The following is a 15265-nucleotide window of genomic DNA, read 5'->3' on the forward strand; positions in this document are numbered from 1 at the left end:
ACAGCATTATGTGAGATATATTTTTTATTGAGAAAAATTAACATGTAGGCTATCTACTGTAGCCTACCTAATATTTATCCAAAGAGTCAATATTGAATCAAAATTGAAATCAAATCCCAATAATTGAATTGAAATCGTGAAAATTGTGTAAAATTCTGTTTAGTTACCAAATGTTTTGACAATCACAATTACACCTATTGTGATTAAAGTTTTTTTTTTTTTCTTTTCTTTTCCATCTGTTTCTTTTGAGCAATTAAAATATCGTGATAATACCGTATACCGTGATAAAAGCTCAATCAATTAATCGCAGCATGAAAATTTTATACCGGCACATGCCTATTGATAGGACCGTTCGAACCGAACGCAACGATTGAACGAACATTCTATGGTCCTACGCCTTACACAGACGACAAATATTTGTAAAAATACATTTAGACCGCTTAACAGAGTGATTTCTATCAGGATATGAGGAGACTTTCAACCAGCATAACAAAAAAAAAATCTGCAGAGAATCACTTACAGCACCTTTAAGATGCCTTTTGGTTAATCCGATTACAAGTGGATGACGCTAAATACAGGTGTAAACGGGGTCTAAAACGGTTTGAGCTTGTCCAGTTTAGACCACTTCCAGAGGTAGTCGAAAACGCATTTGACCAGATTGCTTTCGTAGTGTAAACGCTCATGTGGTCGAAAGCGTTCAAACACCCACAAAAGACCATCTACTCTCCGCCTACTGACCTAACGCATAAGCATTATGGGAAGTGCGCTAGCCAGATGGGATTTAAACTTTGTCGACTGAAGCCCCAAATTTGGTTTAAAGACAAAAAACATCCCAAGCACAATGGTCCTTACCATTCCTGATTTCTAACACGCTCTCACTTCTGTAAAAGCCCATACATTTACCCTAATAAAAATAGACCCTCCCGTTGAAGAAATCAGGACAGAAGTGGTTAAAAGTGGACAAAAGAGACAGATTAGACAAGGGTCTATTTTAGGACCTCTTTTATTTTGTATATATATAAATTACCTCCCTCAAACATGTCCAGATGTTGTTTTGAGTCTTTTGTTTTTGTTTTGTCTACCTGTCCAGGGACAACAGATGCAAATTAGCTGTTAGCTAACTCTGGTGCAATTGTTTAAATTGTGCGCTTTCCCTGTCAAATAAACAGTAAACAAATTTTTTTTTAAATTAAATATATTTTAAAATACCAGGTGTAAACTGGTATGTGTCTCCCTTGTCTACTTGTGATCCGATTGACCAAAACACATCTTATACCAGGTGTAAACAGGCCCTAAGAGGTGGTTATTACCTATTTACTTACCCTAATGTCATTTCAAACCCGTAATCCTTTGGTTAATCTAATCTGGTTTAACTATCATGCTACTGTTAACAGATTTAAAATTTGCTGTTAAATCTCATCTCCAGTTCTCTGAAGAACACACAATATCTATTTTGTTTATATCCGACCCTGCATGAGATCATGCAGGTGATCCCTCTGGCATGATAATCTAAATATCTTGTATTATGTGATAAGCCACGATTTTCAAATATTGTAGTGTGTGCATATTTGAGATTTGAGAGAAGAAAATCTGTAAAGATTCTCCTAATGTGCGTGATGCAACCAGATTTTATAATCGGTGGTTAGGATTTAAAAACTCCCTTATAGTCTGAGCCTGGTTTAAATGATGACAGGATTTTTTTTGTTTTTAAGTGAACTATCTGTTATGAAGTCCCAACTCAGTTCAGCCTCTTTTATAATATTTTACCTTAATGCTAAGCAACAATATTAACTACTGTAGGGAGACTTTCTTTTTTCTTTTTTTAATACAGACATTTAAAGAATATAGGCTAATTGGCGACAGAAGTCATGATTTATTCCAACATTATTTGATTTTATATTTATTTTCTTTGTTCACTGTTCTTTATTTATTGACTTTACTGGTATTTAGAATTGTTTTACTAAAACTTGCACTAGAATACACTAGAATGTCTTTTTAATCTAGGCCAGAGTGACTTAATAAGAAATGTGGATCTGTAATATGTTGAAAAGGATTCCTGAAATAGCTCTCAAACTTCATTACACATTCCTACCTTAATCTGCTATTAGCACTGCCAGGTCTGAGCTGGATTCTCAGCCAAACCGCAGTACTCTGGGCCATATGCTAAATGCATTAAACGGCGAACTAGACTGTGTCTTGTAGCTTTAACTGCATTCTGATTGTATTCACTCATTTGATAATATTTTCAGTTGAGATGCATACTTAGTGATTCTGGGTGATTTCAGCTTTCTCTGTCACTTCACAGTAAAATACTAGGGCTAGACTGATCCCACTTCAGCTCTGCCATCCTTGTGTGAATGCAGGTCCTCTGTGTGATATCCAGATGGTTAAGGAGGTGAAAAAATTTGCCGCCTTATTGAATCAAACCCAGTCATTTCCTGTGCCTGAGTCTGCGCTCTTCTCCACGCTCTCCATATAAGGCAATGGTATTTGCATGAGGGAACGGCCTGCCATGTCAGTATGGATCTAAGACTGGTGCTGCTGACGTTTTTCAACTGCTGTAGGATTACAGTGGGGAAATGATCTGTAAGGTATTCTCTGGCAGGGTCTTACAAGGAGAACAATGGATTTTTCTCTCCTCCTTTTTATGAATGAAGCATTTTTTTCTTTCGGGAATGTTTTTGTACAGTTGTAAATTTTTTAAAACTGCCACACACGTAATAAGTGGGTATAATGAAGGACAGATCTTCATCTGTGTTCATATGTGACGCTAGCGAGACTCAGTTGGAAGGATGATGTTATTGTAGCCTCCCTCATTAGTAGTATATATACTCTCCAGATGTGCCATTCAACAGTATGGAGAGTCACATTACACTGACTACACAGCTGCTCCTTAGTCAATTAACACAGTGAATTTCCTAATTTATTATGCAGCCATTTGGATAACTTGATTATGCTTGGTCACTTCCACCATTTATCGGTCAAGTATATCCAGATTATTTGCCGTCATCCATGGCAAAGTGATAACATGGTGCATTCAAGTCATGAATGACTCATAAATGACTCATAAACGCACGTGAATGCTTCTGCGTCTCTAGATAATGGTACATTTGTTGAAATTTGTTTTTTTTCTTTTCCATTTTCAATAAAACAGTGTGTTGTACAAAATACAATAGTATTATACGATAGAATATATAACAATAAAGCAAAAAACACACCTGATGCGCATTATTTATTCATCATTTTGTAGTTGTACTTTTTTCATAGGACTTCTCAGGAGAACTTACACATTGTTTTCATACTCGCATTTTCTTATTTCATATTTACAGCTTGCATTTACGAAGCTGTTATGTTCCCACTGTTTCTAATAGTGAGTGAGTATTAATGTAAAGCAGTTGGGGTTGAGATGTTTTATGCTAAGTTTTATTTAAAATCCTGATTAATGCCTTCCCCTGGAGTTTTGGGTTTTGTCCTTGCTTGGTGCAGATGGGTATCATGTTTGTCATGGTGTAAATGATGCCTGCTGTTCCTGGGTGAACCACAGCACAAGCTTAGTGAACTTTAGCCTCCCTGGTTTCCGGTGTTCCTTTTACAAAACGGAACATTTTCATCTCTAAATAAGCCTAGTGGGAGCAACTATAGCTCTTTAAAAGCAGAGATGCTGTTTTCTCTCTTTTGCTTGACTTTGTGTGGTCTATAACTTTGAGTTTTGGACAGTAGGTGTGGTCATTCTCTAGAAGGAGGAGAGTAAAATTATGGTGATGTGCTTTGTCTAGTCCTTTGTAATCATGTTTTTGATAAATTTTCTGTGGTTAAATTAATTGTTTGCCAATTAGATTAGTTCAGAATATGTAGGGAACAGAATATGTAGGAATTTTCAAATTAAATATGCAACAAATGAGCAAACAGTAAAAGATTATGCTAAGCCAACCAGTGATGTCTTCATATTATTATTATTATGATTATGATTATTATTATTATTATTTCAGTCCCTTAAGTCATTGTGTGTTGACATATATAGCATCCTGTCTTGCATGTCTTTGCTTTGGCTCACAGTTTATAAGGAACATGTGCTGGGAATGAAGATCCTTTTCAGGTGTTTCTGTGTCCTGTGGTGTGACAGTGATGTGAACTTCAACACTGTGAAAGAAAGGGTTCAGTAGAATTAGAAAAACAGCCACAGGACAATGAACTCTCTCTCTGTTATATATGCAAAAAAAACCCGAAACAAAACAGTCTGTAAAGATCTGAAAGAAGTGTTTACTGTTCTGTTTAAAACGCTGCTTTCCTCCTTAATTGCTTTTGAGGTAGTACCACTACTAATAATGTTCAGGTGAAGAACCTTATTGTTGTCATGGTGTTCAGCGGTTATTGTGTTTCTTTATTTTCCTGTAATTTACCTCAAACTTGTACTGCGCTCATTTACGATGGCAAGTTAATTAGTCCTTCAAGGGAGGAAAAAAATCTTCCATACTTGGGCTGCTTCTACTTTCCTGCGCAGCTAGATTGAGAGTTTTTCAGTCTGTGGAATGTACAATTTTGAGAATGTTAAATGACTTTCCAGTTTACCTCATATCATTGTCATGGCATTCTTCAGCTTGGGAAAATTGCTGTAAGAAAAGAATAGACAAATGTGGCCTTCAAATCATACAAAATGCACTAAATGACTGAACATAAGAGAGGGAAATGTTTAAAACAGCAGTGCGTTTGGATCATGTGATCTCCAAAGCGGTACACTCACTGTTTGAGTCTGTCTGGCTCTTTTTCTGTATCTGACCTCCTTTCTTGAGTCACACTCATTGTACGCATCTCTTTTGATGTCCTGTTAAATGCACTTGAGGCTTTGTGTCATTCTGAGTAAGTGGCCGGTTCCTCACGGCGGGGCCATTGTGACCTCAGAACGGTAGCCAGAAGCCGTTGACTCACGTCCCATGACGAATGACCCAAGCTCTCTGGAGACACACCCTCTGCAAAAACATTACTAGAGCGAAAGCAGGAGGAGACTGAAATGGGAAGGTAAAAAGGGGGACAAGGGAGAAGAGGAGAAATGGTGAGAACATCAGGAGAAGATCAAAAGAAGTGTTTGTAGTTCTCAAGGAGCTTTAGGGAGACTCCTGACCATGCACTTTTCATCGGTTTAGAAAAACAAAATCAACATCTGCTGCGGTGAAAAAGAACGAGCTGTGTTAAAAGTGCTGCAGGCGGGGAATTGGACGTGGTCATTTCGCTGACTGGACGGTTTGCTCACATTAACTGTTGTCAGCAGCAATGTACTGTTTATCAGTGTTCATGACTGAATGAGATTCAGAATGGAAGTAAAGTGTGTAGTGTCTCTGTCAGTGGCGGCATTAAACACGGTTGCAAAATATTCGTTTTTTTCTGAACAGGTTTATCAACAACTTCTTAACTCCCCATCTGCCACTGTACAGGTGAAAAGGTAGTTCGGTCCGTTGGGGTTTTCATGATACCATAAATATGGCTAAAAATATGATATCAGTGGTTGGATCACAATATAAAATTTAAATTCATTCAAACCCTTCTGATAAAAACATCTTAAACCAGCCTTAGCTGGTTCACTGGTCTTAGTTGCAGTGTTATTTTACTGCTGAAGTATTTATTAATATTTTTTATTCGTTTTATTTTTTCAATTTTAGTTTTAGTCATTTCAGTTTCAGTCATTTTTATAAACTTTTAATAATATATTTCTATATAGCGTTAATTCAGTTTTAGTAAGTTTAGAGTTAGTTTAACCCTATTAAATTCAAGGCAACATTTCACATTTTTAGTTTCTTGAAGTTTAAGTGTTATAAAGTGTTTATATTTTATTTCAGCCTCAATTACCGAAAATGTTTGCACAGTTTTAGTTTTAGTTAACAATAACAACACTATTTAGTTGGTCTGCTGGCTAGTTTTAGAGCCATTTTGTGCCATTTTCAGGTTGCTAGTTAATCACCAGCTTGGTAGGTCTTGTAGGCCATCTTAAACCAGCTAAGACTAACAAACAATCTTAGGCTGGTTTAAGTAACTTCTTTAAGTTAAGTTTTAGAAGAATTTTATAGTGACAGGGTAATTGTTGTTGCTTAGGTACCACATGGACAGGCTTGCTATACCACCAGTATCCCTTGCTAAACTGCCCAAAACTCATACTCATTAGTTTAGAAAAAGTGAATTGAACAAACACAGCAAGTGTTAAAAACATTCAACAGAGCTGCAATGTTTACATTCTTCTGGGAAGTCAAACAATATTTAATGGCTTACAGTTGTCTCTGTACATTAACTTTTGGATGAGAGAAAGTATTTAAACATTAAAAATATGACGCTATCCTTAAAGGGAAATCGAGTCATGGAATGTCTAGTGTTGCCTTTGGGATATGCTAATTCAGTTTCTGCCAGTTAGCTACACAAAAGCTATGGGTGTGTATACAGTCTAACGAGAGTTTCTTGTTTGTGTTTGTGTTTGCTTTCACAGGGGAGCCGGGGACACTACCGGTACCACTGGCAAAGCCACAATGTCAAGCAGAGTGGAGTGGATGACATGGTGCTCCTCTCCAAGATCAGCGAGGATGCCATTGTAGAAAACCTCAAGAAGAGATACATGGATGACTTTATTTTTGTATCCTTTTCCAGCTTTAGTCTCTCTGTCTAACTTGCTAATATCTTATCTGATATGAAAATGGTCCTAAATAGGGAGGTTTTTGCAGATGGATGTTTTCCTGTGGCTCACTAGAAAACTGTTCTTGGATTCCATCTACTCGAGTGAAGATTAAATCTTGATTGGGTTTATTTTTACTAATGTTTCACTAAACACTGACATTTAATGATGACTAAAGTGTTCCTTAAACTCTGGTACAACTTCCAAATCCATGTTGTCCTATTTTCCCACAGTAGCAGGGACTGTTTTTGATCAAAGCCGCATGTGTGATGCTGAGAGCTTAGATTGCTGAAGGCAGCCAAAGAATGCTGGTTTACCTCTCTCTTATTTGAACCCAATGTACTTGGCAGGGTTCATGTCTAATTCAGCACACATTACTGGCACTAAAAATGACCTTCTTGATAAATCGCAGCATTTCTTGATGAAAACCTCACTAGCAGCGTATTTCTATTTTCTGCCCATATTAGGTTTATGGAGTCTTAGCAGACTCTGGCCATTTTGGTCCCAAATCAGTCCTGTGATTGTGGTCAGAAAATAGCAACAACACCAAAGTGTTCCAGTCAGTAGCATATGGAAATGAGGTCACAGTATGCCAGGCTCAATACTTCCTTTATTTGCAGTGAGCAACTTAGGGCCAGGCGGCCAAATAGCTCCAATCACTCACTGCCGGCTGTTCCCTTCCCATTGCATTCAGAGGAGAGAGCAACAGCATCTTAATGAGGCTCTGACCCATTAACCAAAATCTTCACTGCAGCCACATATAACTCTTCACTGATGTCACCAGTCCATTATTCACACTCAGGCCATTTTTCATCTGCCAGTCCAGCCAAAGTTTTATGAATACTCTCTGAGTATTAACAACCACAATGAGTAAAATGGTCCTAGAGGTTTTCCTCAATTGTGAATGTTTTCCACAATTGTGAATGCTAAACCTCTAATAGTTTTCAGAAAGAGAGTTTTCAATCTAACAGTTTCACATAGAGAGAGAGAGAGAGAGAGAGACATATTTTGTATAGAAATAGTTAGTCATCCACCAATGAAAATTCTGTCATCATTTACACACGATCATGACACTCCAAAACTGTATGACTTTCTTTGGAACACAAAAGAAGATAATTAACATTTCAACTGTTTTTTGTCCACATAATTTGGGAAATAGTTTAGGAGAGTCCCCCTTCCATGTAAAGCGCTTTGAGTACCCAGAAAAGCGCTATATAAAAGTAATAAATTATTTTTATTATTATTATATAATGAAAGTCATTTTGGAACCAAACCAACATTGGGTCCCATTGACGTCCATTGTATGGACAAAAAACACATTTGTGTGTGTGTGTGTGTGTGTGTGTTCAACAGGAAAGAGAAAGTCATACAGATTAGGAGCGACATGAGGGAGACCTTTGAAGTAAACTGTCCCTTTACTGCCACCTTTTCTTTCACAATCTTTTGAGCCTTGACCTTCTCCTGCAGACATACATTGGTCCTGTACTCATCTCAATTAACCCTTTCAAACAAATGCCTTACTTTGGGGACAAAGAAATAGAGATGTACCAAGGCGCAGTAAGTTGTCTTTTATGCTTTCCTTAAGTTTAGACCTGATCCAGAATAGACTGTTTACTATGGTGCAGTGTTGTTGATGACTAAAACTATAAAAAAATGTATTTTCATTAATTGAAATAAATCTGAAATCAAATCAAATATAAATATTAAATGATATATTAAACTTAAAAAACTAAAACTAAAATGAGAAATATTGCCTTGGCAACTAACTGAAATCAAATACTAAAGTACTAAAATTACTAAAACTAAAACTGAAATAAAAAAATAAAAATACAGCTAAATATAAATATTTTTCAAAAATGAATAAAAATCACAAAGGGACATAACTAAATTACTAAAACTTAAACGAAAATCAAAGCTGAAAATATACAAATAAAAGCTAATTCAAAATATGAATAAATACTAGAATAGTATATAATAATAATAATACTAAAATAACACCGCTATGGTGTCCAAGAAACAGTTTTGTTGTAAAAGCTGTAGCCATTGGAAATCATAAGTTTCAGTAATGATTTTAATAGTTTTTTTTTAAAGTGTGTAGGTGTGGTGCAGCTTTTAACATCTGCATTCTTAATCAGAAAAGTAGCTGTACAGGCCTGCCTTACCCATTGAAGCCACCTGGCTCTACCTCCACAGAACAGCATGTACGGGTCTATGTTCTCAACCACGCTTGGCCAGAGGTCTTGGCTCCTCATCAAGCTAATGGTTGCTGTCAATAATCATTAGCTTGTGGAGGCTACAGCAAAGACCATTGAATGTGTTTTGACTCGTATGCCACACAGTAGCTTATTTATAAATCTGAGCTCAGGCCATCCTAAATATGAACCATAATGTAAATTATGAAATGTATCTGCTTTTCTCCATTTCTCCCTCTCTCTCAGGCTCAGTATGAGAACCCTCCTCATATCTACGCTTTAGCCGATAACATGTATAGAAACATGATGATTGATCGTGAGAACCAGTGTGTCATTATCAGGTGAGAGAACTTTTTAACTTTAACTCTGAACATATCATCTCTAAACATCAAACTTGCTGTTTAGACTGTAGGTGCTTTTAGTCACAAGATTCTTAATTAGCAATTATCATTATTAGGATTCTTTTTTACACGTTTTAACTGAATTATTTACATTTAATTCTGATTAATTAATCAAATTGATTGGAATAAATTAATCAATCTGTGTAGAGAAAAGCCCCCAGAGAAAGATAGTTTGGAATACATAACATTAGGATGGTGTAGTATATTATATTCTATATATTGGTTGTTTTATTTCTATTTTATATGTATTTGTCTGTTCTTCTATCTTTTAATTCTATTAATTCTATTTTAATTCTGACCCATGTACACATCTTTGGTTGTTCAACATCTTGCTCTTTTTGGAAAATCCACTATGCTATTTACGCACATGATTAAATGTGTTAGTTTTTAATGCGTTATTATTGTTTTGTATGGCTTTACTGGATAGGACAGTGTAGCGATCAGACAGGAAAGCATAGGGTGGAGAGAGAGGAACGGAATCGGCAAAGGACCTAGAGCCGGGAATCGAACTCGGGTCACCGGAGGCACAGTTGCGCTCAGTGGTTGCGTTAGTGGTTAATGTTTTTAATTCCAGTGGTACTGGTGGATTTCCATGGGAAATTCGAGCATGTTTTTGCGTCATTACGTCACATCTGTACACCTAAAGAAGTGTCTCGGCTACTAGGCTATATGGCGTGTGAGGATGTTGGAGGTTGAGATTTATAGGCTTTTTTCACAGCACTTGATATAATTAAACTTATCAATTTGATGGCAGATCCAGAACGGTTCAAACGACAATCACCAGTGACAAATGGATTCATCCACGCTGTGCCGTGCCGAGGCACAACCCACGTAAAGTTGATAATTCCGCAATTGCAAAACTGCAATTGCAGATTTCGATCAGAGATGGCGACAAAGAGGAAAAACTACGGACTGCAGCTTTAAATAGCTTTTGTTTTTGTTAAAAAGTAATTTTTGATCATGATCTTACAGGACCAGCATATAGACTAGATTATGCATTTATTTTTCAATTACTGCTTGAAAAAAAATTCAGTCAGTGACAGAAAATATTCGGTTAACACAACCACTGGTTGCGCTATATGTCAGAGCGCTGCCCACAAGGCTATCGGCTCTGACTATTGTGTTATTCTTTATATAATTATTTGTACTAAATTAACATGTTAAACTGGCAGTTCTACTTTTTAAACCATGGAGACTAAGTGTTGCTCCATTCTGTTTATGTGTGACGTAGAAAGGGTGTGACATACAATTAGGTTTGGTATGATATCAGTGCAGACATTGCAGTGGGAGAGTCACCTGGCTGTCAGTTGGAGTGAATAAATCCTCATTACTGTTTTGGTTATGTTATTGCGTGTGTACAGTTACATTACAGTTGAATAGAACAGATTCAACAAGCCCAACAGCCTCAGTGGTTGAGTATAACTTTACCCCCTTTGATGATATGTACGAAATAAAGACCAAAGGATGTAAAATTACTTTGTCTATTGTTATATTTTCTCCAGGATGTAGGGGACACATCGCACACGAGCTTTTGTTACCTGTGCTTCCTGCTCGAGCACAGGAAATGCACTTGTAAGGCCATTGTAAGGCTACTGTAAATGGAGGAAACTTCACTGAACAGCCAGTTGCGATGGGTGTAATATTGCTTAGTATTAATAGTGTTTATTCATGAAGTAATCCGGTAATTCATGAAGAGTCAGTGAGTCAAAACAAGTTTCTTGATTGGAGAGCCACATAACATAAGGAGTGTCAATATTTCCTATTACAGTTTAAACTGCTTTTTCATCATCAACACTTTAATCTATCTAACTGTACAACTGTCTTACAACTGTAAGCCATTTATATTTACCTTCAGAAGAATTAACACTGTGGTTCTTTAGTGCATTCAATATTGCACTGTTTGTTTGTAAAGCAGCCAACTTCTGGCTCAACAAGTGGTGTGTGTTCTAGGAATGAGCAAAGAATTGACTAATTTGCTAAACAGCATTGTTTTTGCTCTCACTTTTGTTGCTGCTAGTTGTCCAGGTTAAAAAAAAAGTTGGGGAATTTTAGCCCACCTTAGTTTAAGAAAACAACATGGTGAAGGAGGGGAAGTTGCTAACATGGAGATTTTCACTGCTGACCTGGGCCATTTCTTTCAGATCGCATAGTCACCTGTGGGCTGGATGGTGACTGTAGTGCTTACTTCATAGTAAGTGACTTCAGTTTCAGCATTTTTCTCACCCATTTGTTTGTATAGCGGGAAAACTGCTTCCAGTTCAGTTAGACCACATAAAGAGACTGGAAGTGGAATTGTGATGATCCAGATTAGTAAACAAAACCATGAAATTGCTGCCCAGGCATCCTGTGGTCAAGCTGTATTTTGGTTAGAACAGGCACAGGACCATTATGCATCAAAGAAAGATCCTTTTCACATGGCCAGTTACCGTTCAAAAGTTTGGGGATTTTTTTGTTTGAGAAGTCTTCTTTGCTCACCAAGCATTTATTTGATAAAAAAAAAAACCCCAGTAAAAACAGCACTATTGTGAAATGCTACAATTTAAAATAACTTTTTAAGATTTTAAAATGTAATTGAATTTTCAGCAGCCATTACTGTAGTCTTCAGTGTCACATGATCCTTCGGAAATCATTCTGAAATACTGATTTAGTGCTCAAGAATTATTTCTTATTATTATCAATGTTGAAAACAGTTGTGCTGCTTAATGTTTTTGTGGAAACCAGAATCCTCTTTTTAAGGATTCTTTGGAGAATATAGGCTTCAAAAGTACAGCATTTATTTGAAACAGATTTTCTTTTTTAACAATGTAGAAGTCACTTTTGATCAATTTAATGTGTCCTTACTGAATAAAAGTATTAATTTTATTTAAAAAATAAACTTACTGACCCCAAACTTTTGAACAGTAGTGTATATTGCCACAATCTATGATTTTTGTAGGTATTTTGTTTGGAATGTTGTGATCTTCATTGTGTATGGTGGTATAATGGTACGTTAGATCAGTATTGTCTGGTGGAAACAATGAGGAAGGATGTGGCAGAATCTGTCTTACTCTTCCAACAGAGGAAGCCATTTATTTACATAATTAGGCTTTGTATGTGTTAAAGGACAAATAGACTGACCATTTCGCTGAGATCAGTAACACTTCATCTTGTTAGTATGGCAGACCTGGTGGTCTGTACAGTATGATATACAAAAGCATTCCCACTCATCAGTGTGAGCCAGTGCTGTATTTGCTGAGCTGATGTTTCAGTTGCTGAATAATCAGTCTCATGACTCGTCACTTACTGAATGAAACTGAATGGCTGATGTGTCTCTCTTTCTTTCTTTCTGTGTCCATTTTTGGTCAGCAAACGTATGCAGGAAGTTGAAAAATAAGCATTACAGCATACAAATTACAAATCGCCCCAAAGACATGTTTTAAAATAGTCATGGACAATTAATCTAAGTGGACTGAGTGTACAGTGTACAATAAGAGTGTGTTCCCAGAGCTTTCATCGCCTGTATCCGAGCAGGGACATTTCCTTTAAGGTGGAGAAGCCTATAAACTCGCAAGACAAAGGAATGAGAACCACATGGCGGACAAAATCTCTTGTAAGAACTCTTGGAGCCGCCACGAGAAGATTTTCTGCATGTATTGCAAGGCTCTCACGATAGAACGAGGTAAAAAGAAAGGTGTGTAGTACCACTGCTGTGTGATGTAATGGACTTCTTACCACTTCCCCAAGCCTCCTTTAATACGCCACAGCTGTGCCTTCTCGAAATGGCATTACTGACATGGGTAATAGAAGAAATATAGAAAAATAAACCAGCTCCTTCTGTCATCATCCGCCAAACCACATACATCTCAATATGTATGGCTCTGCCAAGGCAAAGGGCAAGCGGAAGGATGCAAGTAGAGGGTAAAGCAACTGAAGGAAAAGAAATGGAGCCAGCGTTTCCAAACAGGATTAATGAATGGCATTTTCATCAGCAAATTTTCCTGTATATTTCCTTGGCTGTTAGTACCTAATTATAAGTAGCCCACTTATTGTAATTGCTATAAGTACTTAGGATGTACATGCAGAACAGGACTGTGCTACCGTTCTTTTTTCTTTTAAAATAAATTGATGCTTTTATATTATAGTATGTAAAAATAAAGACATTTATAACTGTTATCACAGTTTCCACAAACATTTTAAGCAGCACAACTGTTTTCAACATTGATAATAATAATAATAATAAATGAGCAGCAAATCGGCATATTGGAATGCTATCTGAAGGATCATGTGAGAATGAAGACTGAAGTAATGATGCTGAAAATTCAGCTTTGCCATCACAGGAATAAATTACATAAAAATACATTACATTAAAATATATTAAAATCGAAATCAGAAATAATATGTCACAATATTTCTGTTTTTACTGTATTTTAATCTCATAAGTGCAGCCTTGGTGAACATAAGATGTGTGTGCATGTGTGATTTGGCATTCACTGTTCAGATGTATACATATCGTCTTGTAAGAACATTACTGACTACATAAACAAACCTTTTGTTTTATGTGCATTCTGTATTCAAACAAGCCATTCACATATTATGTAAATAAGCCTGTGCTCCCAGTATCCACTAACACAGTGCAGACTGTAGCTCACTATGGAGTAATATAGTAACATATTTAGTTAATTAAAGGAATCCCCCTCTCGACAACACCATTCTACTTGATCTGCATTAATTGAGGATAAGAATCTACTAAACCCTCTCTGACCCTCTTAAAAGCTTGCTGAGCAGATTTTAGTATTGTGCTGTGGGACACACAGGGCTGGTTTTACTTGTTAACGCCCTCCTGTTCTTGTTTTTAAACTGCTGTAAGTGAAAAAAATGTGAGTTTTTAATATGCTCAAAACAATGGTGATTGTTAAAACATTAAATGCAGTTGCTGTTATTTTGTAACAATCATTGTTGTCACTACTAGATCTTAAAATCCTAATATATGTACTGTATAATAGCAATAAATTATGTTTTTAAGATCTATACATGTATCCGTATATACACTACTGTTCAAAAGTTTGGAATAATGTTTTCTCTTATCTTCCGAAAGTCTGCATTTTGTTAATAATTCAAATCATTAAAAACAGGAATATTGTGAAATATTACTGTTCATTTATTTATTCATTTATTTTTACAGAATTAACTTAATATTGTCATCTTTTTCTTTGTTCTTCACAGTGGTGAGAGCGGAGCAGGGAAGACAGTAGCAGCAAAGTACATCATGGGCTACATCTCCAAAATTTCAGGTGGAGGTCCTAGAGTTCAGGTGGGTTGCACAGAATAAACTAACATTAAACTGTTGTACATGCAGAGACACTATCAGGATTAGTTCAGGTGTGATCAAATAGATACAGGAAGTTTTTTTTTCTCTTTTCTGATGACTTTACTGAGACTCTTTCTGACAGTTAATGTTAGACAGAAAGTTGGGCTCATGACATCATTCCTCTACCTCCATTTCTTAGAATTTTTCTTTCATCCCCTAAATCCAACCCGCAGCCATCTGTCCCCCACAATCCCCCTCTGATCTATCCTGTGTCCCCCATGTGAGTGAGCTCAGAGTCAGAGGACTGACACTTGTTGATTGCATTAATCTGACTAAATTAACCCTTTGTTTATGAGTGTATATAGTTCAGTCCAAAAGTCTGAGAACCCATAGTTAAAAAAATGCACGTATTATGCACAACATTTTGAGTGAAAATTAACATGACCTTCATTTGTTTTTTCCGCCTTTTGCTTCAATGACAGCATCACTCGAGCTTCTTGAACTCCATACGTTTGTTTAAAACCTGATGATCATGTTTTCCAGCATGATTTGAGAATGATCCAAAGAGAAACTTGAGCTTAGAACATGTGAACTTCTGTACACTTATCAGTCACAAATGTACTTATTTTGATTAGTGACTTATAATACCAAATCTGAAATATTTCATGTTAATAAAGAACTCTAAGACAGTACATTATTGTTTCAGACAGATGCATTGAATAGACATCACAAA

General features: G+C 36.5%; 1 protein-coding gene across 5 annotated transcripts in view; it reads left to right on the top strand.

Annotated features, from left to right (window-relative positions):
• The window catches only part of myo1ea (myosin IEa), a 61038-nt gene that overhangs the window by 20461 nt on the left and 25312 nt on the right, over positions 1–15265 (top strand). For 4 of the 5 annotated variants that reach the window (XM_082156032.1, XM_082156030.1, XM_082156033.1 and 1 more), the window contains exons 2-5: positions 6470–6613; positions 8120–8209; positions 9091–9185; positions 14448–14535. In XM_082156032.1, coding sequence (XP_082012158.1) covers positions 6470–6613; positions 8120–8209; positions 9091–9185; positions 14448–14535 — 417 coding nt within the window. Of the gene's footprint in view, positions 1–6469; positions 6614–8119; positions 8210–9090; positions 9186–10576; positions 11437–14447; positions 14536–15265 lie in introns of those variants that run through there. The other variant, XM_082156034.1, reaches the window with a different exon arrangement.

This window comes from Leuciscus leuciscus, assembly GCF_965113295.1.
Source record: "Leuciscus leuciscus genome assembly, chromosome: 2".
In the NCBI taxonomy this organism is placed as follows: Eukaryota; Metazoa; Chordata; class Actinopteri; order Cypriniformes; family Leuciscidae; genus Leuciscus; species Leuciscus leuciscus.